Raw genomic sequence first — 26,609 nt, 5'->3', positions numbered from 1 at the left:
ATGAATTGTAAAAATCTGTTGGTGAAAGCGGGGCTAATAAATTTATTAAGCCTCATTATTTCTTGTAATAGGTAGCAGAGCAGTGACCATCTGCCCCTGTAATCTCTGCATCTGTTTCAGCTACTACACCTATGGTTAAAGTTCAGTTTCCATGTGGATTTTGTACCCAGTGTGACAATTTATTATTCAGCTTTGCTGTTTCCTTTAACCAAATCACTGTGCAGACCTTTTTCTTAAGTTCAGTTCAGTTTTTCTCTCATTTTGTTTTACTATTTGCCCTTTCTCACAGCTCCCCGTCTTGTGTTTATTTCAGTTTTCATTAACCCTGTGATGCCCTGTGATGTGTGTCCCCAGTCCATGTCCTCACAGACTTGAGTAATTATTACTTTCTAGCTCTTTGTGGGTTCTAGTTTTTGTTTTGAACTCTGATGGGCACCTCATGTCCTAGTCATGATGATGTGTACTGAGATGACAATAGAAAAGCAGGCAGGAGCAATATAATGACTTACAGTTTAATATAATGTCTGTTTTTTTAGTGTACAATTTTTTATGTTCTGTTTAGACTCTGAGACAGTGGTCATTGTTTGCAGCTCAAGACAGCCTTAGTATTTACTATAAAAATGTTCAGCAACTGTGTCTAATATGCCTTGGTGACAAAAATCAGTGTCCTTTCTTTTAATATTATTTCTTGTGTTCTGTGCTTATCTGCTTGCAAGCTTGACTACTTCTTCTCCAAAGATTTAAGAATAAAGAAAACATTCTGTAGAATCCTCTTCATTTGCAAAGACTGTCCCTGACACTTTGAGCTCTGAAGTTCTGTAGGTGATGTAGGTGAATTTTGTATGTAACACTTGATTTGTGTGTAGTGACCTGTATTGTGCTGCAGTAATTATACTCATTGCCTTCAGTATAATCTTTGTCCTTCAGTTAGGTGAGCAAAGCATAATCCTGTTAATGAACAGGGTGAGACAAGGAAAATGCTTTTGATTTGCATGTGGCATTCATAGCAGCCAGCAAATTGCTTCAGATAATGTGCTTTATTAAACAAGTATGGCCTTGCAGAAAAATTATGAGGTCACTGCAGTTGTAGAGCTATTTTTTTCTTCTGTTTCTAAATGTATTTCTTTATTGTTACAGATATTTCAAGACTTCCCTTGCCAGCAGGTAAGTTCTCTTTTTTTTTCAGTTATGTCTTGATGTGACAGCAGGCAGCTTTTAAGGGCTTGCTTATGATACAGTCATGCTTTTACATAATCAGAATATTGGTTCTTACTGGCACTGTCATGGTACTTAGTCATGTGGGGATCTGAGGTCAAAACAAAACCTATTGAGGTACAGATTTTCCCATTTCAGTGGTGTATTTTGACAAGGGGAGGAGGTGACTGAGGTGTATTTATAGGCAGTTGTTAAATATGTGTGTGAGATGGTTAATGCTGAAAGCAGCTCGGCAGAACGTGGGATCCAACTGGCAGGGAGCAGATTAGGAGCAGCCACAAATGGTTTTAGTGTTGGTTCAGAGGGGCAGAGGGCAGGGAAATGGGTTTGGGGGTTTGTGGGGGGAAGGAATCTCCCCAGGTCACAGTGGGGAAGGTGACACAGTGTTCACTTGGTGACACGGGTGACTTGTGGCTGAGCTGCTCTATTGGACTCTTCTATCAGTGGTGTTTAATTTTTTTTTTAAAAATCCCTAAACCTAAAAATAGGGAACAAAACCCCCAAAAACATGGACCCCACCAAAAAACCCAACCCTACTGGTCTGATTTTTTAAAATAGCATTTTTTGGTTTTTTGGTTATTGTTTATTTCATTTGGCCTTTAACAAAGTTTTCAAATCCATGCATTCGTTTGTGCTGGGGGCTGGAGTGGTGATGCAGAGCTCAGAGTGAGGATGTCTCCTGATCTTGGCAGGTGGAATTTGTCCGTCTATTCCCTGTTGTAATGTGAATTCTGGAATCCTGACTGAAGTGCACTTTTACTCCTGATTGATCAAGGGATTGGATATTCCTTGCCCTCTGCCTTGATGATTTTGGTTATGTATTCATTCTTTCATTTGTTCTTGCTGATGTTAACACCTGCTGTGAAGGTAGCTGCTCTTTCCTGTTGGAATCAAATGGCAATTTCAGTTAAAAGCTTGATAGCTGATATTTTGTAGTCTTTTCCACAAGAACTTCAGAGCAGCTCTTCTGCAAAAAAATCGTGTTTTCTTGAAGCAGTGAAGAGAAGTTTAAATGTGGAAGTCTTCTTTTAAGGGTGATGTCTTTAAAATTATTTTGAATGCTGAGAGTGGTTGTGAAGCAGGCACTTGTGGAAAATGTTGGAAAAATAAATACCTGATGTTTAGGTCAGGCTGACAGGAAAATAAGGATTATTGTTGGGTTTTTTTCTGCAGCTTCAAGTACAAGGATGTGTGGTGAAACTTATTTCTGAGTTTATATTTGGGACTTGAAGAGTTTGGCTGGTGTGAATCTGAGTCACAATGAGATTATTCTTTTCAGTTTGAGTCTGTGTGTGGGAGTGTCCCAATTGTACTCCTTAACTGTGTCTTGCAAGTGCTGATAGAGGGCAGAAGTTTTCCCAGGGTTCTCAAAGGATGAGCTTTTCCCATGGCATGGCAAGAGGACTTTAGAGAGGATATAAAATCTGCACACCATGGCTCACCTGTAGCAGAGATTGGGCAGCACCTCCTGGTAAGGGAAATAAGGAAATTGTTTTGAAAATTATGGTTAAAATATTGTCAGAAGGGGAGGCTGGAGTCTCACAGAGGTCTGTATTGTCCTGTGGTATTACAGTATTTTTATTAATGACCATGAAAATGGACTCGATTTGTCTTTATCTGCCAGTAACACCAACACAAAAAGAGTTATGAGCACACTGGATGATGTGGTTAAAATTCAAAAGAAATGTGATAAATTGGAGAAGCAGCCTGGATAAGAGATACAATATAGTTGAATAAAGATGAGGTTCTGCATTCAGATGGGAAGTTTAAATCATCAAAACTCATCTTTGCAATGAATAATTGTATTTTCTTATTTAGAGTTTTAAAGAACGATTTTCTCCTGAGTGCCACTTTTAGCAGTGGACAATAGATGTCACTAGAAATGTTCTCACTATTGCCACCTGGTTTTTGTGCTATCAATTTTTGTCATAATGTGGTGGGGGGGGGGCTTCTGCAGTGTTTGAAGATTTTGCAGTAAGGAGGAGACTACTTCAGGTGGTGTCTTTATTGTATTGTCTTGTTTGAAGTTGGATTACACATAAATTTGATATAGGCAGTGTATATCAAGGTCATGCAGAACACTCATTTCACAGTGAAATCTTGTAAGGAAGGATTGTTTCTGTGCAGGAGAATGCATTAGTTGATGAGGTTGTTAGTTAAATCATTGCTCAGGAGAGTTATCCTGAATTCATCTCTATCCCTGCTTTGAAGTTCATGGGTAACTTGGGTTTTTACTGCCTTGTAATTGAGGCTGTGGAGATGAGCCTAGAGAATTTTTGGAATGTCAGCCAGGTGGGGTTTGGAGAACAATTTGCTAAAATATTATAATTTTGAAGGTGGGTAGAGCACACAGTTCTTCTGTCTATAAATGAAGTTCTCTTGCAACACAAGTGTGTTCACAGCATGCCTGGGGGCATGAAAGTCTGGTTTCCTCTGGTAAATGCAGTTAAACTTTCTCTGTTGACACTGTTGGGATTAAAAGCAATCCCTCCTGGATTTATTTCACTCTGAATTAAAAACAGCTCCAGCATCTGTGTGATGTAGGTGACTTTTCCTAAGAGCTGGTCCTTTGTTCCTGATCCTGCAGTGCAAATATGTCTTCATTACCAGAATGAAGAAATAGTAAGGAAGCAAGAAACTGTCTCAAAGAACTAGAGGAAAATGAAGACAAATACAAGAAACAAACATACACTGGATTTTTGGTTTAAAATTCAATAAAACATTATGTCAAAATTGAATCTCAGCTACAGTTGTTTATTCTCAAAGACTCCTCCAGATAATATCTGGTGAGTCAAATAAAATCTTGCTGGCTCCTAACATAAAGTATTAAAAAATTAATAGGAAATACACATCTTTTGCTTAGGTCTTGTTTCAGATATGCAGCATATTTTAAAAGTGATGGGTTTGTGTTCACTTTTTGCTGTATAATGTACAATTTAGGTAAGCACTATTTGCACACTGTCATTGTTATCTTGAAATATTAAATGGTTTTGTAACTATTTTTACTTCCAAGTCCTCATTTAGGACAAAAAAAAAAAAAAAAGAGTTACACAATTTCAGCTCAACCTAAAGATGTTCCTGAATTAAAGGCATGTCCTCATTCAGTCTCTTGGTGTGTTTGGCCTTGCTGCTTACACAGGGCCTGCTCATGATCCACTTAAGGAAATCAGATTCAGCTCCTGGCACTTTCCAGAGCCTTGAACAACCTCCTGCTTCCCCTTCCTCTTACCCACTGGGCAGGAGATGGGATATTTGATGTTGTGCTGTGCAAAAGATTCTCCTTATCCTAAACCTACGCCTGCCTGGGTGATGAACTTAAATACAGCAACCAGAATTTCCAAAGCCCTAAAGGGTTGGGTTCTTCCTATGATGTTAAAAGACAGAAAATTAAAAATCAGTTGAGGTATTGCCAGAGTTGCAGTAGGCAAGAATTGACAGAATTGAGGTTATGCAGAATTCTTAAAATAAATGTTCACATGTATTACAGAGGGTAATAAATTATGCAGCGATTATTCATGCAGCTGAGAATAAACTCAGTAGCATGAGCAGAGAACTGTTGTTAATATCCCTGCTTAAAGGGGGGGAAAAGGTAACCAACTGTGTAGGCACAAGTAAAAAAAGTACCAAATAGTGGCTTTTTGATTTGTCGCCTCAGTGTTAAGTAAGAATTAAATACAAGCTGCACTAAGACTGAACAGTTCCTCCCATTTTAGAATCCCTAGCATGGTGCTGAAGAGATTGCACAAGGAAACCTGTACTGCTTCTCTAAAAGCTGTTCTTTCAGTAATCCCTTCAAAAATCAGGATTTTTTTTTTCTTTTTTTCTAGGAATCTTTGCAAATGTTACTAAAAATTCTGGTTTTTAAGCAACAGTAAACTTAGTTTTCATAGATTTGTGATGGCTTGGATTGTAATGATTTTATTTGTGGGATGAGTATGGAACTGAAAACAAGTTTATGAAGTATCAGTGCTGTCAAGTTAGAATAGCTGCCTGCATGCCCTGTACAGCTCTGAAAATGTGAAAGAACTTTTCTTTTGATGCAGATATGGCCTGTAGCTTGAATTCTTTTCACTACCAGCAAGGCAGGTGTTTTTGCTGGGTTTCTAAATTCCCTGTCACGAAACTGCTATTACTGCTGGATGAGGTTATTGCTGACAAAGCTTAAATGTCACTTGGAAGAAGTTTCTCTTATTATTTGTGCATTAACTCTTCCTATTTTAGAATTTAGTTGAGTAGTTTTAAAAGGTCAATCATCTGTACCTCATAAAATGCATTTTCCCGTTTTTCTATACCTCTGATATTAGGAAAAGCAATGTAGCTTTTTTGTTTGTTTGTTTCTTTTTGTTTTGAAGGCTTGGGGAGGTGACAGCTTAGACCTTGACAGGAAATCTGTGTCTTTGCCAACCTTTCCAGTGAAACTTCCTTGGCTTATTTTGGCTTTGTTTTTGACACTGCCCTCTTCCCTGCATTCCCATCTGTATTTTAGAGCTCATTGCCCACACAGGGCAAGAGCAACATTATGATTTGGGAAGAAAAACATTTTTATTAGTGAGGCTGACTTGTGTAGTAGTACTGAGGTGAGATATATTAAACACCTCAAGAAACTGCAAATTAGCTAAATTGTAGTGTTTTTCCTTTAGAAATTTGAGCCTGACAGTCCAGACACTTTCCAGGCCATCTCTCTGTCCATTTGTTCAGTCCATAACTTCATCAGTTTGAGTATCATGGTGCTGCCATGGGAGACAGTGTTGAAAGTCTTGCTGAAGTTAAGAGAAATGACAACATCTTCTTCAAGCTTGTATTTTAATCACAGAAGTTCATTAGGTTGATCAGGCATGTTTTCCCTTTCATAAATCCTTGCTGACTATTTCTAATCACCTTATTGTCCTCATTTGTTTAGAAATGGCCTCCAGTGTTGTTACTTCCTTCACTTTGTCGGTGATGGAGGTGAGGGTGACCAGCCTTAGTCATCCAGGCCCTCCCCTCTTCAGGTTCCATTTGCTTTCTTCCAGCTGGCAGGATCCTCCCCCATTTGCCAGGGCAGTCTGTGAGACGATTTATAGTTAAGAAACTTGCCCTGGCTGCAGAACATTGTTTTTCTGGGATTGTGTATGGGGACAGAGGAAAAAGGAGGAGAGGAGGGAGAAGAAAAGAAGTTTCAATATAGACAATTGAGAGTATGTATTAAAAAAAATAAAAATCAGGACATAAACCAGGTTTCTTGGGAATGATGTGGCACCCCTGGTATCTGCTCTAGACTGATTTTTATGGTCAAATAAAGTGAAATTTGATATACTGGGCACTTAATGGGACTATGGCATGATTGCATAAGGAGGCAGAATGTAAGATTTGATGACATGAAAGGTCCTTCAGTCCCCTGTCCTGTGTCCCTATGAATCTTAACAAGCTGGATCAATAAAGTCTGACACTTTAAAATAAACAAAAAATCAGCAGTTCAGCACATTCCCCAATCATTTCCTGTAGTTTGGGCTCCCATGGCTTTGGAGACACCCACACTGCTGTGAGGATTGTTCTTGCCTTATTCCTGGGAATTCTTCAAAGTAGAAGAATTCCAGCAATCAAGGGTGCATCATATGCAAATGTGCCACTTGAATGTGTAGTATCTAAGATTTTTTTCTTTGTTTTAATTAATTTCTTATTTAGAAAAAATTGGAAATTTTTATTTCCTTCCTTAGAAATTGATATTTCAAATGATATCTTTAGGAATTATGCTGGAGGGATAAGGATCAATTTTCCCTAGAAAAAGTTTCTTTTGCAAGTGGCAGAAAAAGGTGTGGCTGCTCCACCCTGGATAACCTGAAATATTCGGAATTACAGTTGAGCAGTTCACCTTTGAATGAAGTCAGCTGCACATACTCTTCATTTTTTAGATAGAGAATGTGATTTTATTCCTAGTTTGGAAAGTTAGTTTTAGAAATAATGAGATTATATTCATTTTCTTGCTGAGGATGGACAAGAAACTTGAGCCTCAGTATCATGTGGACACCTGGTGACAGTCCTCAGGCAGGTTTACCAGGGAGAGATTGGTCAATCTTCCATCTGAGAGGTGGTGAATTTGTGAATTTGTCTTGTGTGGTTAAGGGTGCAGGGAGTGGGGATCATTCAGTGCTTTATTTTAAACATACTAACAATTGGCATTCTTCTCAAGGAAAAGAAAAGAGAAAAAAAGGCAATTTATAGAGCTTTTGGACAAACTATAAAAGAAGAAAACCTTGACAATTCTTAGGGGTTTATTTTGTTGTGGGGTTGAAGGGACACCTTGGACAGAAACTATTGAATGTGAACTACAGATTTTTGTTGGTACAATATCAGAGGAATTGCAGAGGAACTTGGAGCTCTGTACTACATGCTGTCAAAAAATAAATAACTTGTGGTAATGTTTTGCTTGGAACAGGATGCTTATGTACTCTGAGAAGATGTTGTTTACCTGTTTTGGTGTCAAAGGAATACAGAGCAAAAATGGTTCCTTGTGGGTCCTGTGCCATTAAGTGCAGGTGGATATGCAGGACCTGGCAGTTCACAGTCAGAAAAGTTCTCTGCACTCTGTACAGCCACATGGATGTTCTTGCTGGCAAACTGGCTGCTGCTGGTTGTGCAGAAACAGCTGGAGGGGTGTTGGCAAGGGTTGTTCTAATGATGCACTTGGAGACCTGGATTAAAATTTTGTCTGGACTTTCTCAAAGTTACAAAAATGGGACATTTAAAAATGATTTTTAAAGGGTTTTTGATAAGTGGTTAGGGGTTTCAGGATTGTTTTTTGCTTTTGTCACAGCAGGTTTTTTTGGTTTGTCAAAGTTTTTGTATAGGCAAGGTGGAGGATGTGTATCTGCAAAGAGTGATTGGAGAATTCATCTATCTTCTTCTACAGGAGAAAAAAAAATCCAAAATCAGAGGCAGCCTGGCACATGGAGAGCAGTGTGCAATAATCAGGGCATCAGGATTTTGGGAATGAGCTTCTGCTGCTCCTTTACAGCACAAAACCTTCAGTGGCAGCCACTGAAAGTGTCTTGTTCTGGTGCAGAATTACTTAAGGAGAAGATGAAATTTGGCAAACTGAGGAGTCCAACAATCATGATTCCTAAATATATGTCTTTAGTCTGTTCTGCTGATGCTCACAATGCACTCACTGTTTTTATGGAGCTGTTCCACAGCAAGTGCAGCTCCTGTGTATTTCTGTAACCCCTTGCTGTAGTGTTGGAGTGTGTTACCACCCAGGGTCTTCACAGCAACAGCTATGGAGTAAAGGAAGGGTGGGTTAACACTGTGACTGAGAGAAGGAGTCTCAATATCAAGCTGGATCTTGTGTAGTTGGCTCATACAGAATGTTAGTTATTAGTGTGTGTTTTGTTCTGCAAGACCTGGGCTGGGAGTGGCTTGGGATCTTCTCCCAAAATACACACGAGCTTGTTTGGAGAGGAACATCACTGACTGCAGTGAACCAAGAGGAAAAACATTGCATGGTGAACTTTCACCAACTGTTTTGTTGTAAGTTACGCCTAAAATGACCATAAATAAAGGATTCTGTGATCTTTCCTTTGGTTTATTTTTACATCCTTAATGTATAGTTTGAACCCTCTCCTTGTGCCCTTAGCTCATAACTTGTTTGTGCTGGCTTTGTTTGTGCAGTGAAGACTGGGAAAAGGAAGTAAGAACAAAAATGGATACCTATGGCTCCCCCTTTCCCTTTTTTCTTTTCAGAAGAAAATATTATATTTAATATTTAAAATAAGATCATATTTAAGATATGATAGTTTGCAGGTCTTTTCCCTAGGGACCACTAATTTGAATATGAAAAACTGCAAAAATTTTTTGTCAGATATAAAGCTGATCTTCTTCAGGTTTTCATATGGAAGGGTCAAACTTAACAACAACTAAGTCTGTTCTTGTAGCAAGTACATTTTTCCTCAGGACTTTACTCTGAGGAAGGGTCAGGGTGACAGAAGTGGGCTGTTAAATGCCTGTGCTTCCATTAGTGGGCTGGAATTACACTTGAGATAGATGGGAAACTTCTTAAGAAATTCTTACATTGTTTAACTCTGGCACAAAGATGTTTTCCAGATTATATCTTTGTGCACTAATTATTCCTTTAAGAAGATCTTTGAAGTTTCTGGTTATTGTCCATTCAGATGACTTACTGTAATGGTTTCACATGGTTTGATTTTTTTTTCCATGACAATCAGGGAGAATTATCTGTCATAACTCTTTTTGTGAAAGGCTTAATACAGAGAAATACTGGAACTGTATTTCCAGGATTAATAGACTTTATGTTGTGATTCACATTGTCTTCAGATGTCTTAGTGGAGCCAATTTTCATGGATTTGAAGAGCAGCTGAACAAGTATCTCTGATCTCCACTACAGGTCACTTCTCTGTGGTGACCAGGACCCGAGGGAATGGCCTGAAACTGTGTCAGGGGAAGTTTAGGTTGGATTTTAGGAAAAGGAACAGATTCCCCAGGGAAATGGTCACAGCACCACTCCTGACAGTCTGGGAGTGTTGGACAACTCTCTCAGGCACGTGGTGGGATTGTCTGGGTTCCTGTGCCGGGCCAGGAGTTGGACTTGATGATCCTTGTGGGTCCCTTCCAACTTAGGGAATTTTATGGTACTGAGGAAAGGTCAGACTGCTACCAAGATTTTTAGTCCTGGTAAAAAATTTATTGATCAGCACTGAAATTCCTGCTGACTGTTCTCTGGTCATCTCCTTGCCCTCCAAGAGGTGGAGTAAAAGGTGTTATTGAAACTTGGGGCTTTGCAATAGAGAAGGGTGAGGAAGCCAAATAACCCAATGAGGTGTTAGAGGTAGTGACTGCCACTGAGCTTCTGGAAACATCAGTAACATAATTACTGAGATTTTTATATAGAACTTCTAAAAGCAGAGTATTAAGTAGAAATTTTAAGGACAGTGATCAGGCTTTGTCTAATGACTTCAAAACTTGAGGGGTGAAGGAATTCTGTCCTACCCCAAGGCAGATGTGACTTAAGTCATTCCTTGAAGATATTTAAGCTATTAAGATGACAGTTTTACATCTCCTTCTGCAATTTAAAAATTATTATTAGGCATTTATTTCAGGGTCCTTGAACTTTCCTACACCCAGTTTAAGTTTATGACTTTTCTTCTTGTCTCTGTGGCAGGACAAGGTTTATATTTTTCCTCTGTTTGTGCAGGCTCTGATATTTCTTTGTCCTGATCTCATGTTCACTTAAAAGCTTGAGTGCTGAGTCTTGAAATGCATCAAATGGGATTGTGGAGAGCAGTACCAGAGGTTTTTTGGGAGCTGTGCTCTGCAGCTCAGAACTGTGCAAGAGATGAGCTCTTGGCCCTGTCAGATGCTGTTACATGCTGACAGTGCTGGCCCTGTGATGTTTGCTAAAGTAGGTCATTCAGGCTGCCATCAGAAAGGAGTTTTTTTGGCTTTTTGATCTTTTGTTTATCATCTGAAGACACAGGATACTTATTTAACATCCCTTCTTCAGATCTGAAGAAGGGCTGTGCCCAGACATCTTTCCCAGCTGTATCAGTTGGTTTTGTACATCTTGGCCTTGCCTATTTTCATTTTTATAGCAGCATTCTTGCACATCTGTTTCCAGCTTCATCAAAGCCTTTTGAGCTGAAGTTGTCAAGTCCCTGGGTAAATATTACTGCACTTAAAGCTCAGCTGAGTTTGGAGCTACAGAGCAGAGGTTTGGTCTGCTCATCAATTCCCAGCTCTGAAAGGATGCACAGAGGGGATTTGTGGGTGTGTGCTGCCTTTGACACTCTGAGTGCTGCTCCATCCTGTAACAGCTCCATGACTTCAGCTGCATTTGGTGCTGAGCTCCTGGAAGCCTTTCTTAAAATGAAGCAACAAGTTCTTGTGTTTCTGAGCTCTTTGACACCACTCTGCAGGCATTTTCCTAGGTAAACAGAACTTGTTCAGCAGAACTGTGCAGGCTTGTGTAATTGGAGGAGCAAATGAGGCTATTTAAGGTGGTGGATTTTGCATTGAATAAAAGATTTTGTGTTAGCTGAGGATGACCTTTAATTCCCTGTAGCAGCATAAAATGACTGCCTGAGGAGCTGTTCCTCAGAAGTTTATTGCTGGTCTCACAAAGCAGCAATGTAGCTGAAAGTTCCTGAAAAGTGAATATCCCTTCTTGGTACAAAATGGGAAGAGGGATTTATTAAAGTGAATAGGAATTGAATTTTCTGTGGCTTAGAGGCTCAGCTACACCTGGCCTCTACTAGAGGTTCTCCTAAACAAAGCATCAAACTATTTTTTGGAATTTTTCAATCCCAAATTTTGCTAATTACAGAGGGAAAGGAGGATTTGTGCCTATTAACAATATTTTCTTATTTTTTTTTAAATATGTGTTTCTTTGCTTGATAGCTCAGGCACTGAATTTGCTTGGTAATAGAGCAGCATTAATGTTTGTGTTATAAAACTTTAAAAAGATGTTCTGTAAGAATTAAAAATTAATTTTTAATTTCTGCTTTCTTAGACTCGAAGGGCATCAGCATTGGCTTGTTGATTTGTTCTGTGACTCTGGAATTTTAAACTTAAATAGCTCTTTGTTTTAGCCTATAAGAGTTTGTTTATATAGAAGGGATTTACGCTGTGCTCATCCTTCACTAAGAAATAAAATATGAATTGTTCCACCAGTGTGTTTTCATACATAAATGGAAAAATACTGCATTATTGTGAGGTCATGGATTACTGTTTTATTCAGTTTGTAATTGCATTTAGTAGCTTGGGAGTCTGAGGAGTTACTGATGTTATATCTGTGCTTTATGTAACACTGGGAGTCAGGTTCAACTTCTTCCTAAAAAGATGTTTGCAGCTGAGAGGGGTTTGATGAGCTGTTGTTTTAGCTTTGTGTTTGCCATCTGGAGGAGAAGCAGGACAGGAAAGACACGTCCAGGTGACATCATTTGTGGTAAATAACTGACCCTACATGGCTGCACAGCTCTCTTACTTTCTTTGTTTAATTGCTTCTTAGATAGCTGAGAGAGAAAGCAGCAGATAGGAGACACTGAAGAGATTTGCTGACCCAGAAGCAACTTCATTTTCCTAGATCCCTCTTAGAAGATGTGGCTAATTGTTTCTAGGCTTCCCTTGGATTAATAAAGGTGGATTTTAAGAATCTGTAAGGTCAACTGATCCACTTCTGGATCCCCTCCACTGAACAAAAGTAATCCTCACAAAATGCAATTCCTTTAAACAGCATCAAAGGGCTGGGTCCTTCCCCTTCAGATACCTTCTGCTGTGTTTACCTCATAAATTGAAGGGTTTTGCCATAAAGAGGGAAGTTTTGTAAGGTGAAGGAAGGTTCTGGTGACCATTTGGGTTGCCTATGGGCTCCTTCTCCAGTCACCCCATATTGGAGGCTGAAGATAGGCAGTGCAAACTGATAAGCACAGTGAATCTGTCGCAGACCAAATTATATTTTGCAGTAAAATAAGGAATGGCATGTATAGGATTCACTTCTTCTCTTTTTTTCACCTCTTCTCTCCAGGTGTCCATGAAGTAGACTTTAGCTTTAAGCAATGGAATAGTGAATGAACTTCTCAAAGATGTCCTGAGGATAGAAATGGTTTTGTTGGGTGGATTTTTTTGTAAATAGCCTAGAACAAGAAGAAACAGAGATTTTGAATGTGTCCTAAGGAAGGAGTAATTTTAAACCTTTTTCATCTTTCATGGCAATGACTTTATCCTTCTCTATGCAGTAAAGTCTTCAAAAAGTAAATGGAAGGAAGTGGGAGAAGATGAGCAGCTTAGTCCACCCACAGGGAAATCTGCTACAACTTTCATGCCTGAAAACTAATACAACCCATATGGGCTTAAAAAATGGCCAGTCTTTATTTATGGAATAATAAAATTAAAGTTAACTTAGTGTCCCTTTTCATATCTGTTGTCTTAACAGCATAGGCTGGGAGGCTGCACTGCTGCCTGCTCTGCTGCACAGCATCACAGGATTCCTTGGACAGGGGAGGTGTGGGAAACCTCATTAACACTGAATTCCTCCTGCTCCCTCCCAGCACCCTGGTCTGTCCTGCTCCCCACCTCACTACTGCCAATAGATTAAGATTTGAAAATAAAACCAATGAATTCTGACAACTGCTATTATAAAATGTAGCTCAGATGATCATAAAGCTTAACAGGTGATCTTGGTTCAGAAGGTCACAAAGTTTTGTTTTAAAACTCCGAACTTTTTGGGAATACCCAAGATTATTCTACTATTAAGCTCACCAAATGGAGAAATATAACAATAAATTCAGTATTGGACTGACTTTTTGCCAGAAAAATGTCCTAAGCAGAGATCCTCAGCAGTTTATATTCTAGAATGAGTTTATCTGAGTGCTCCCTATCTTTCTTCTTCGGGAGAAAAATGGCCTAATGCAGTCTGGAGCATGGAATTAGAGTTTGCTCATATTGCAAAATCTAAAATGAATTCATGGAGGTGATGCTGCCTCTCAGATGTGCTGAATCATTTCTGTTGAAAAACCAGGCTTGGATTTTGACACTTAAAGTAAAATACCATTTTTCTTTCAGTTCTGCCTGTCAGGATGCTCAGAGTTAAATAAGAAAGACCATCTCTGGTGGCAGGATAATGATGACAGAGGTTCTCAGTCTGCAGAGACTCTTGGAGGTCCTGGAGCCCATCACCTTGTTCTCCTCTGTGCCCTTTGGAAAAGGGTGTTCAGGAGGAAACTGAGCCAGAGGAGGGGTGAGTGGAGCAGAAGGGGCTCCTTGGGGGCAAGGGTGACAGATTTAGAGACCAGGTAATCCAAGGCAGATTTCCAAACCAGCCTTAGCAAACCTGAGTTTAGAGTAAGGCAGAGGTCAGGAGTTGTCATTTTGGATTTGTTATAATTACCATGCACCATTTTTCAGTAGTTCCTGTGAACAAAGATGATGTTTGTTTGACTTTGGCTAAGAGGAAACTTAGGTAGATAATGTTTTCCACTTTTAAATAATGCATACACCCAAAGAATAATTAGAATATTTAGAAAAAACTCACACAAAGAACTAACTTGAGGGAATGAGGATGAATGAAGATTACAGTGCAGTTAGAGTGTCTGGACAGCATGTTTGGGGAATTCTGGATACTAACAAGGAAAAGCAAATTAATTCAGATGCAGAAGACTGTCACTTGATCGATAAACATGTTTTAATTTTTAGAACATTCATCAGCCACTCTCAGCTTTGTGGGCTGCAGTTGTCATGGTAGAAAGCATTTGTGGCTTTACCAAAAAAATCCTGCACTTGTTCTGAGGGTAAATTTTGTTTGACAACTTTCTTTATCAGCTAGATGAATGCAATGAACTCTTCTTCCATCTCCTGCAGGAATTTGCAGATCTCCTTCAAAACATTGCCTTTGTTCTTCAGCTTCTAGAAATTACTAGAGTGATAAACAGTAGCCCATGAAGTAGTTAAGACTGTGAATTATTAAATCCAAAATAATAATAATAAGCATCTCCATCCTCATCACAGAACAGTTTAGGTTCGGCGGGACCTTCAAGATCATCTACTCCCCACCCCCTGTTATGGACACTGTCACCTTATACCAGACCAGGTTGCTCAAAGCTCCATCCAGCCTGTCCTTGAGCACTTCCAGGGATGGGGCATCCATGATTTCTCTGGATGTGTCTCACCATCCTCATAGTGAAGAATATCTTCCTAATAATTAATTTAAACACATATTCTTTCAGTTCAAAGCCATTCTTCCTTGTCCTATCACCATGTGCCCTTGTCAGAAGTCCCTCTGCAGGGACTGGAAGGGGCTCCAAGGTCTCTCTGGAGCCTTCTCCAGGCTGAACATTCCCCACTCTCTCCTGTCTCCAGAGCAGAGGTGCCTCCAGCCCCAGTGCTGATGTCATGGCTGTGCTCTGGGCTGTGGCTCTTTGTTTTTGTTCTAACATGTGAATGTGCTGCTCTTTTCTCCCTTGGAGATCTCTGTTGCTGTTCTGTTCATCTGGTGGCTGAGGTGTTGCAGGAGAGGAGCTGAAAAGCAAATTTCTGTTCTGCTCTCCAGCACTACCCCAGTACCAATCTGTCTGTTTTCGTCACAGTTTCCAAACCCTGAGTTCAGTTTGATTTCTCAGCAGAGTGGAACTTGGACAAGAATTCCCTGTTTGGATCTGTCCTGGTCCCCTTCCTAACAATGCTCCAACTTGCCAGCCAGTTTGATCAAAATTTGATTAATAAAGATATTAAATGTGGGAAAAAAAATAGTTGAATAGCAGAGAGTTCCTAAAGATGGCATTTACTGAGGGAGAAGCTGGGGTCAGTTCTGTGCTGATGAGATCTCTGGGACACCCCCAGGAGCTCCAGCTCTGGACATGACCATGGGGAAAGCCAAGGTTTGCCAGTTTGTCTGATGGGCCTGATCTTTGTTTTTGTTTGGATAAGCTTGAGTGGAAAAAAATCAGGCAACCTTTTATATGTGTCACAATTGTAAAAAACCCCAAAACCCTGCTGTTTAACCCTTTGTTCCCCAGAGCTTTTTGATTTTTGAAGGTGACATCAATAGGAGACAGGCTCAGCACCACAAAGAAAATTTTAAAAACTTAATGCCTTGATACAATTTTCAAAAATGCTTCTGATTTTTTTCCTCCCCTCTTGCTTTCCAAAAGCTGGTGCTGATAATCAGTACTCTTTAAAAGCAAGCTGAAATTGAGCAACCAAGGTCATAGTCATAGCAGAAAAGTCTTAACTTGAATTTCCTTGGGGCAGAATGCCATTTCCTAGCTGACCCTGCCTGTCTGTTATTATTGGGGTAGTCTGAGCTTTTTTCCTGGTTAGAATGTGTGCTAAGGAAAATGGTCCATGCTTCTGCATATTCTTAGTAAAAACTTATGAATTTTCCTTTTTGTAGAAATACGTTTTTAGGTTTTTCTTTGATAGCTGTTACCATCCTTGCTTACACAGAGACTGCTACACACATACTATCAGTGTGTGTCAGCAAATGCATCTTGCACAACAAGAACCAACGCTCCTGTTCACAGCCCTAATTTCTGACAGATGTTTCTTACCTCAGTAAATGCTCTAATCTGATTGGCATTACTTAAAACAGATTACTTTACATAAATGCTGCTCAGATACCTCCTTGAGGAGCAGTATTTATAAAATGTTGTAAATACTCAGTATACTCTGTGTACTGGAGATGTATTTAACTTCTCAGGTTTGTTTTCTAACTTTGTGCCTTGTCTGCTTCCTCCCTGCAACTTGGAATTTTGGGGTTTCTGAACATTTCCATAACATAAATTTTATGCTTTTGGCTTTTTTTTTTTTTTTTGTGCAGAAAAAGATTATCATGTTATTTGAAAGAAGAGATGAGCATATGTCCACTGTGTACTTCTTATAATAACAAATAGATATTAAGTATTTTTTAAAAAGCATCAAGGAAGCACTTGGTTTAAGTGAGAAAATACATATTCCGGGTGTAAAATGTTGGACAGCTTCTAAAATTGAATTTAAAAAATTGCCATGTTATGAAGTACTTAGTTTTCACCTTCATTTTGTAGTTTAATACAAAACCAAGAATTTATGTCCTTGAGAAGAATGAATATAATACTGGTATTATATGAGCAGGCAGTATCTCTTGACAGTTGGATTGATAATCTGTATTAGCCTCATCTGTTAAAAGTGTAAAGAATACAGAGTCCACACATTCTGTTTATTAAAACTGTCCTTGGTAATGCACTTATGAGTTGATATTTAAAGGGTTTTGTTTTCATAAATAAATTTTAAATTAGACCTTCCCCTTTTTACTTCTTGATATTTTTTTTATCTGCTTTTCTGGAAAGCATTTTCTTTTCATGGAAGAAACACATTTTTAAAAATATATTTTACACCCTAGAGCACCGATCAAACCAATTTAAGGAAAACTGAAGAAGTATCTGCAGTTTCCTTTTTTGAAGGAAACAAGTCTGACTTGCTCAAGGTCACCAAGGGAGCCCATGGCAGAGCTGGATGTGTAAAAGCAGATTTCCTGCCCTGCCAGCATGAACCAGAGGGGCACTGAGCCTGTCTGTGCCCCTTCTGTACCCACACAACTACAATAATTGGGGCTTTAAATATTTACTGTAGCGTGTTTTGCTTTATTACTGAAGGTAAATATAATCGACCTTGTCACCAGAAGTGTTTGTCTGTCTGTGTAGCACTGAGGGGCTTGGAAAACTTTGTGGTGGGGGGAGGAAGGCACCCAGGCATGTCTTCAGTTCCCTTTGGCTTTCTTCAGCCCCAGAAAGAGCTTTGTGTCTGAGCAGTGATGCAGAACATCTGATGGGCCTGCTTGTGGCCTAATCTCTCTCTCTCTCTCTTTTTTTTTTTTTTACCACAGAATATTTTTTCTCGTTTAAATAGAGAAGCAGACAACAGTTAAATGCAGTTACTGCTTCCTTTCTTCTTCTTTTTTTTTTTTTTATCAAGAATTTTGACATCCACCACTAATTCTGCAAGGCCAGTCAGTATATTGAGAAATGAGATGGCAGTAAAGAATGGTAATTAAACATATGCTGTAGCCCAGTGCATGCTGCTACAAGTAGGCAGATAGGTTAAGTTGAAGGCTGCTGGCTTTAGATTAATTCCCTTTTGGTTCTAGTCTTGGATAAGCCTCACGCCTTACTGCTGAGGGCTGGGAGTGAGAAGAGATTACCGTGGAATATATAAAGAGCTTTAATGAGAAGTGTGAATCTTGTTCCTGTTGATTTTAATAGGTGTTCTAGCTGAAACAGTTATTTATAATTTTTGTGAAGTACTTTGCTGTAAAATGGTTATTTGCTTTATTTCTATACACACATTGTGCCTGGTTGTGTGATTATTATAAACATTGGCTTCTGCAGTATTTATACTCACCATTTGAAAAGAAAACTATTTTAAGCAGTTTTGGTGTTAGGTGCTACAAAGTTAACAAGAAACAAAGGCCGTTCACCATCTGGGGTGAATGTTTGAGGTGACCTTTGCCTTCTGATGAGAAATCAATAAAGGGTTTAGAGGGGGCTGGATGTGGCACTAAGGACTGGCGTGGGCTGCAATATTCATTCTTTAGGGCCAAGCAGCACTGCCAGGCTTCTTCCATCCATAATCTCGTGGAGTGAGGCAAGTGCTGATGGAGAGTGTGACCCCGATTCCTGCTGAAGTTTGGGGAAGTTCTCCAGCGCTTTTAGGGAAGTTCTGTGCGCTTGGAGCCAAGTTTTGCTTTTAGGATGCGTGGTATCGGTAAGCGGACACAGCAAATGTGTAAAAGCGGTGGCAGAACGCGGGTGCGGCAGGGGAGGGGCGGTGCGGGACCAGGAACAGCAGCGGCGGTGAAGCGAGGCCGGTCCGCAGCCGGGCCGGGCGGCGTTTCCAGCGCTCTGCCTCTGCGCACAGGGTGAACCGGAGCCGGCCGGGCGCGGGCAGCAGACGGGGATTAGCATATTAATGGCAGCCGGGTAATCGCCTCCCGCCCCTGCCCGCCCTCCTCCGCAGGGCTCACTCCGCCTCGGCACCGCTCCCGGCGAGGAGGAGAAGGACGAGGAGGTGGATGATGCTCCGGGGCGGGGGGAGATGAGGCAGCGGCGCGGCCTCCCCTCAGCGCAGCGCGCTGGAGCCCCGGGCGGGCCGGGGCACCGCGCTCCCCCCGCGGCCAGGTGAAGGCGCACCGCCCCGGGGAGGGCCGGGGCTCCCTCCTCTGCCCGGGATCCGGCACGGCCAGGCGGCTCCAGCCTCCCCCCGCAGGAGCCCGGAGCGCTGAATCGGGACATTGTGTGCCGGAGCTGGCCGGCATCGAGCGCGCTCCGTGTATGTGGCTGCTGGAGGTGGCCGGGCAGCAGCCCCCGAGGCGGGCAGGTGCGGGCTGCATGGAGAAAAGCGGCTGCAGCCCTTTCCCCATGTGCTGGGCTAAAGGTACTCCGACCTTTTATCTATATATAAATGTGTGTGTCTATATATATATGTATATATCTGTATGCATTTCTCTCTCCCTCTTAATTTAACGTTTTACCACCTGTGGTTCTATGGTTTTTTCCTTCTCAAAGCCAAGCTAGAAAATAAATATTCTGGTCATGCGCTTGCAGTGCGGAGCTGCCCCTCTGCAGGAGCTGCTTCACCTGACAGCTGGGATGCTTCGGGTTTTGTAGGGTCTTTTTTTTTTTTTTCTCCCTCTGCCTTTAAGAATGAATTGAAATGAAAAGAGCGCTTGAGCTGTTTGGTTTGTACTTGTACTGATGTGAGGATCTGACGGCTTTGTTTGTGATCTTTGTATGTTTGAAGCCGCTGCGAGGGTGATCCTGCTTTCACTCACCTTTTAGAAGAAGTAGTTTTTAAGTGTCTGATCCTGATCGTAGGGAGCGAAAGACTCACATGTTTTTACTTGATGTCTCTGAATTTGCCACCCCTATTACCCACCCCCAAACGGAGACCATAAGTAGGCACAGAGCATGAATTTATTACAATGAGACGGCTGGACTTGAAATTGAGGCTTAACAATAGTTAGATGGACATGGGAAAGTCATTCACGTGATAATCTTAATTTGCACCCCAAGACTTTTATATTTACCGTATTATCATCTGGACGTTACTTGTATACTGGAGTTGTGGATGTGACTTTACAGGGATTAAGGTCGAAATTCTGTTAATAGCTAAAGAATCAAATCTTCCTTAGATGGAAAACAACTGTAAAAAGTTGAATGTTGCTGATTGTAAGCATAACCTTCCTCGTGCTTGCTTTCACTTCAATGTACTTTCTTTTTTGGAAGAGAAACTGGCAGTGAAGTATTGCGTCACCGTAATCTTGGATCACGGACAGCCAGTTACTTCGGAAGTACGGGGCAGACGTATCTAACTAAGGATTCGATAGGCATAGCTGCTGATTAGTTGTTTGAAAAAAAAATTAAATTTATTTACAGTTTTTATTGTCTAGTAATTAGGAGGGCACAAGAAAAAGCATTTAACACTTTATCTTGCCTGCTTTCTGCACCTTTCAGAAATATTCAGGCTAAACTAATAATATGTCACACATTCGCATATTATACTACATAGAGTAGAATCGACTTAGAAATGGGAGAAGTGGAACACCACACCCTGGTTTCATGAAGTGCAGAACCTGTCAGCTCACAAGGGAATAATATTTAGTAAACAATGAGTACCGGTAGCTGGAAACAAAGCGAATACAGAGTGTCCTTTGCTCTTAGTAAAACTTGTTTACCGTGAAGGGGGTAACAACAATGCCAGATCTGTGTGTCATAAATTGGGTAACAGAAGTATTAGATGAAATTGGGATTCCTCTCCTTGGACTGCTGTGAGGGTCAGGATGAAGGTACCTCCCAGAAAGTAACTTTTTAAAGTAGAGAAGAAGAATCTTCTGAAAGCAAAAGCAAGCTTTTGCCATCTGCTGTTCAGGCTGCTTAGTACTGAGGTATCAATTTCTCCCCCCTACTCCAGTCCCAGAGGATGCCCCAGCAGGGCTGGGGATGGCTGCATTGGGCCATGATAAAAGGTATTGATTCCCCCCCACCCATTCCAGCTACTGAAATGAATGAAAAATGATCCCACCTCTTCCTCTGGTCGCCTGTGTTCTCAGAACATGACTTCAGGGAAGATTGCTTGTCCATCCCCTCTGCCCCAAATCTGCAGAGCGGTCCTGTAATCTCTTGTTATTCCTGGTGGGGGAGAAGGGGAACACCAGGGGTTACATAAGAGGACAAAGGCACCAGGATCTTTACAGCTGCCAGTGATGATTTCTAGAAAAAGCTTTATCACAGCCTCCCAAAAAATAGGACAGATGAGAAATAACTTGAGCTATATTTGTCATTGAATGGTGGCCATGCCTTAGTGGATGATTACTTTGTGTACTGTTCACCGGCTTAACCTTAGGGAAATGAGACGGATCTGGCCTACTTTGATAAGGGCTCTGAGATATCTGCAGTCCAAGAAAGGTAATATATTAATGAGAGAACCATTTAGTTCTGATGTCTTTATTCTGCCTCTTCGGTTTTTCTGGTAAAGTGTCAGGTTACCTGTTGCAAAAACTGATAAAACTTTTAAAGTATTTTATAATGTCTTAAAATGGGATCTTGATGTATGTTTTATTATCCATAACTTTCTAAGTGCTCTGTTCTCTTTTGAATGGGACAGATTGAGCTTTCATTGCGCCAGGTGTGATCTCAGCAAATGTTTGTTCTTTGAAAAGGCTTTGAAATATTTCAGTGAGTCTGTGTTCATACAGAGGTTCCACTTTTTTTTAGCGTTCTTAAATCTGAAATCGTCAAATCTTCTTAGCGATAGCGTGGGATGACCTAATTGCAGCCAATTCTGTGCCTCTGTCTGTAGGGCTGCTACAGAGAAAACGATGTTTGCTTGCTTTAAAAAGTACTTGTGTGAATCTGTGTTGTTGCTTTTTGCCTCCTCTCCACATCTAAATCTAATCTAAGTAGTGTTACTGAATTGAATAATTTAGTCTGGATCTGCACACTCTGGATTTGAGGGTATTCTGGTGGATGAATGAAGAAAAAGTGTGTACTTTGTTGCTGGCATATTTCTTCTCAGTAAGTCTGTATTTCTTTATCAGGATAGCAGTAAGACATTTTTGGCTGCTTCCTCCCTCTCATTAAGTAATTTGAAACTTTAAATGTCAGGTCTTGTGGACTGATCATCCTTAAGCTCAGTTACAACTTCAGGGATGCTGAAGTGCCTGTCTCTGAGCAGTCACCACTCCTTTCCCAGCTAAGTGCTGAAACTTCGTGCTGCTATCATACAGGACTGTTTCCTTTCTGCCTCTAACAGCAGAATAGAAAGTGATCCTGGATCCTTAAAGACTTTTCACTAACATCTCTGAAATTTGTTAAAATCATTAATAGTATAATGTATTACACTTCAACCTAGATACTTTTGCTGGTAATTTTTTTCTTGTGTTCCCTGTGAATTTTAACCTTACACAATAACTGGGTGAAATCAGTGTAAACGTGACAGCCAAGGGTAGCTGGGCAGCTGTGCTATAGGTCTGTGAATTATCCACCCCGAGGAGGAGGAAGTTGCTTGAATATCTTCCAGAAATGCTCTGTTTAGTCATTTATGAACAATTAATTGATGTAATTCAGTGTGTGCCATGTGAGTTGTTACTGCAGGGTGACCACAGTCCTTGAACTCAGCCATTCAAACTAACGTGGAAAATCTATACTGGCTTAAAATAATTGAGCCAAATTCGGTCAAAAACCTGCTCTTGACTAAAAGAAATATTAAAAATTTTAACCTGTGTTGTGAAGTGTATTTAATCTGCTGGGAAGGAGTTTTGCCCTATTGCAGATGTTGCAATCTTTTTCTAAAGAGAGAAGCAGTTCCAAGTGCAGTGTTGTGGGTTTGTTTTTTGGGGAGCGCTGCTGATTGAGGGGGTGTGCTCAGATGGGACCTGCTGGTCATGTGTTGAATGTAAGCAAGGCAGTTGGATGCATAAGAGAGGAGGTCAGAGCTGGTTCTCCTTCATCTCCATGTCATAAATCTCTGCTGTTTTGCTGACAGAGTGATAACATTCAGTCCAACAGGCCCTTAGGTTTTTATGTGATAGGTGATCACTAAGAGGGACACAGTCATAGAAAATGGAGTAAGGGAAGTTGCTATGAAGGCTGTAGGCAGGTAAATAATCTCTAAAGAAAGATATCCTGCTTCTTTGCCATAGACATTGTATATCTAACATAGAAATATAATTGTTCTTGTGTGTAGAAAGGAAAAAAAAGCTTTTCTGATTGTATGATTGTTCTGCTACATCTTCTCAGTGAGCTTCAGCTGAAGTGACTGGAGGGAAGCAGCTGCTCTTGCATTTTTCTTTGCTCTATAGGTGTAGTTTAGGAGTGACATTTGGTGCTTTTCCCGTGGTGTCTGAGAGGAAAACAACTGGGAAAAGTCTGGTCTGTCGTTTGTCAGTGTTGTTGGCTAACCACATGGGCGACATTGGCCATTTCCTTCTGAATGGTAATGTTGCCTAAACTTTTGTTAAACTTAGTGATAACTTTGTAGCTTCTTGAGCTATGAGACTTGAAAACCATGAAAAGCATCTCTTCAGTTCCTGTTTTTTGGGGAGGTTTTTGTAGAAAGAAGAAAAATAATGTTAATCTCATCAAACCACTAAATTTTAAAGGCAAAAAGTTCATAGAAGCACAGAATGCTTTGGGCTTGTAGGGACCTTAAAAATATCTGTCTAGTTCCAGCTCCCCTGCCCATGGCACCTTCCACTAGACTGGATTGCTCAGAGTATCATATTCCTGATATGCCTGGATATATTTAAAGGTGGAAAATAATCTGGAAAAGCAAGGGGAGTTCCCTTCCAGTGTTACAGCACAACGTGTGGTAGCTCAATATTCTTGAAAATACAGAACTGTGCAGCTCAGGGAGTCTGCTGCGTTCCCACTGGGGTGATTGTTCGCATTCAAGGACGACTGGAATGGAAGATGGAGCTGGAGATATTCTTACAAGAAAGGAAAGTGATTGTTTTAAAGGGCTGGGGGAGCATTTGGTGTTCTCTGGGTAATGGAGATGTGTGATCTTATCAATTGTAGCACCTGGTAATGAGCCAGTGAAGCAGCTTGGAATTAAATTCTGAGCTGCCTGGAAAAAAACTAAAACTTCAATAAGGAAAACAAAATGTTTGAAAGATCCTTTTAAAGAAGCATTGGAAAACAAGTGTAACTGTAAAGTGTGGAAGTTGGAACCCAAGTGAGTGTTTCATTGTTGGAAATGATGCATTAAGCAGAAAAGTTAACCAGGAGTTTGTCGCCCTAATTGCTTTCTTATGCAGTTTATATTTGAAATTTCTTTATCACAAGTCCCATTATGTGTTTGTGTATATTTATTTTCTGTATGTAAAATACATTTATAGACATGTGCATAATTTGATTTGCCCAGTTAACCTGGCAAGACTTGCTGTATTTCAACATTAGGTACCAAAGATGATCTCTTACCTGTTTTTGTGTTCTTAGCAAATGCATTTAATTGGGCAATGTCTCTTTTGGAAGCTTTTTTTGGTGGGACTGTGGTACTGAAATGAGCTTTTGTGACTGGTGTTGTATTTGTAAGAAATGTTTTAGGCTGTCTCAACTCTTCACTTGATGTAGTGCTGCTGAAATTGAACAGTTGCAAAGTCATGTTTTGTAAAAATGTTGATATGCCAGCAAGATGATGTACTTTTCATTAATTGTGTGGAAAAAAACCCTCACTAGTATTCCTAAATTCATGACCTGATATGGATTTGTTCATGGAATTATTAAAAACTGGAGACTTTATAGATTAATATACACTATAACAATATATAGGGAAACCTGTACAAGCTGCTGAATTCTATAACCCAGCACAACAGCTTTTGCCAGACATAAGGAAATATCTTTGTTAAATACTATATAAAAAAAGCTTAAGTACAGGACATCGTAGGAGTATTTGATTATAGGAGTTACAGAAATATTGTATCATTCATGAAGATTTCATCATGGTGCTAAAGCAGTGAGATCCCTGCAGTATCTCCTGTTGAATCCACGTTGAGAGCTGCCAGTGCCAGCTTTCCCTGCTGGGTTTGCAAGGACGGGGCTTGCTGAGGTCTGGAGGTGATTGAGGTGTGGAGGTCACTGGTGGTTGCCCAGCATGGATTTATTGGCATGTGGAAAGAGGGTGGGGTTGTCCTCTTCTGATATTTAATGTAGCTTAGCACAGATAGTAAGAAAAGCATTTCTGTGTGTATTCAGTCCTGCTGAGTCATTTTATTGAAAATAACCTGTAAACAAACTCCCCTTTCCCATGTATTGATTTGATAACCAAGGTTTGTTACTTTATCAGAAGGGAGATTGGTTAATCCTCTCCCCAAGCACTGTCACTGCTTTCTGTAGTGTTTCTCCTGCCAGTGATTTCAGATCCATAACAGCAAGCACTGGGGGTTTGTACTTCCTATTTAAATTGGAATCTGCTAATGAAGTGTTGTCCCTTGATTTACCAGGGAAATGTCTAAGGAGAAACAGCTTTTTCCATGGCCTGAGTCTCCTCATCTTGAGTGAATACAGGAGTAAAACCAGTGTGTGCTTCAGTTCTGCTGTGCCTTGGGACAGCAGCTCACAGCACCTGAGCTCTTCAGTGATGTCTTGTGCAGCATCACATCAGCAGGGGATGAGGGTAATGAACTCAACAGTGGCATTTTGAGACCCAAAGCTGAACTTTTTACTTCATGTAGAACTAAAAGTAAAACCAGACTTTCCTCACTTGAACCATGCCTCTCAATAAAGTAAAATTAATCACTGAATTGCCAGTATTTTGTCATGGATTCCCATACCATTTGAGTTTTCTCCTTTAACATCCATCTAGAGGTCATAGGAGCAAGGAACATTTTCATCATAAGTGATTGCAGGGTGAGTAATGGTCTGCAGTCCTGTTACATCTTTATTTCTGGGAAGGAACTGGGTGTGGTCTGTAACTTCTTTGCTGATTTTGGAAGATAAGGGGCAATAGGATTGAAACTTCTCACAACTTTTCTGCTAATATGTTTGCAACTCAGCAATGATCTGTTCTTGCTGGTATGGGGAGATAGTAGGAATCATGTTCCTGGAATCTCAGTGTGTTCAGCTCAAAGGGGGTTTTGTCTCAGCCTGTGTCACGATGGTTGGTCAAGATAATCTGAAGAATTGCAACAAAGGTACTTTGGAGTCGAGCAGCCTTGTCAATTTGATCCTAACAAATGATTCCTATGCAACCAATTGCATTGCCAGGTACTTGAACAGCAGCTTTTTGTCCATTCAGGTGTTTGATTGCAGCAGTCCTGACTCATGCTGGCAGAATTAAAAGGTCTCTGATTTATGGTTCTGTAGAGCTGTACCTGTCAAATAGGAGCATGTGGATGCTGCAGATATCCATCCCAGCCCCTCCCCAGAGGAAAAGGGTGACAGGAGCTGTGTATCTGTTCCCAGTTCAGGGCTGATTCCTGTGTCATGTTTATCATGAGAGAGGCAAAGAAATTAAGATTTACACCCTGAGCTGTTCCAACCAGTGTCCTCTGGCATGGAAGTGGGATGGGCACGTAGGGATGGTGCCTGTCAGGGCAGTGAGTTAAGGTTTTATCAGCTAACCAGCTTCAGCAGAAGGTGGGCTTTTCTGCATGTGCTTCTGAAACTAAAATTAGGGGGACTTTGTTCTGGTTGTAATTGTGAGGACTTAGTGCCTGTGGTGTTCTTAGACAGAGTTGGGAGGATGCTGTAGAACCTCAGAATAGTTTGGGTTGGAAGGAATCTCCAAGATCGTTTCACTCCAACCCCCTCAGCCATGGGCAGGGGCACCTTCCACTGTCCCAGGTTGCTCCAAGCCCCATCCAAACTGACCATGAACACTTCCAGGGATGGGGCAGCCACAGCTGCTCTGGGAAATCTGTGCCAGGGCCTCACCAC

General features: G+C 40.7%; 1 protein-coding gene across 8 annotated transcripts in view; it reads left to right on the top strand.

The window, feature by feature from the left end:
- The window catches only part of PTK2 (protein tyrosine kinase 2), a 187,245-nt gene that overhangs the window by 38,925 nt on the left and 121,711 nt on the right, over nucleotides 1-26,609 (top strand). For 5 of the 8 annotated variants that reach the window (XM_063174712.1, XM_063174720.1, XM_063174703.1 and 2 more), the window contains exon 1: nucleotides 18,956-19,107. In XM_063174712.1, coding sequence (XP_063030782.1) covers nucleotides 19,005-19,107 — 103 coding nt within the window. In that variant the 5' untranslated portion in view covers nucleotides 18,956-19,004. Of the gene's footprint in view, nucleotides 1-1,137; nucleotides 1,165-18,955; nucleotides 19,108-26,609 lie in introns of those variants that run through there. The other 3 variants (XM_063174736.1, XM_063174746.1, XM_063174726.1) reach the window with 2 other exon arrangements.

The sequence above is a fragment of the Melospiza melodia genome, chromosome 1 (assembly GCF_035770615.1).
Source record: "Melospiza melodia melodia isolate bMelMel2 chromosome 1, bMelMel2.pri, whole genome shotgun sequence".
In the NCBI taxonomy this organism is placed as follows: Eukaryota; Metazoa; Chordata; class Aves; order Passeriformes; family Passerellidae; genus Melospiza; species Melospiza melodia.
Note: the sequence above shows the minus strand (reverse complement) of the source record. Positions and strands in the feature narration are given on the sequence as shown.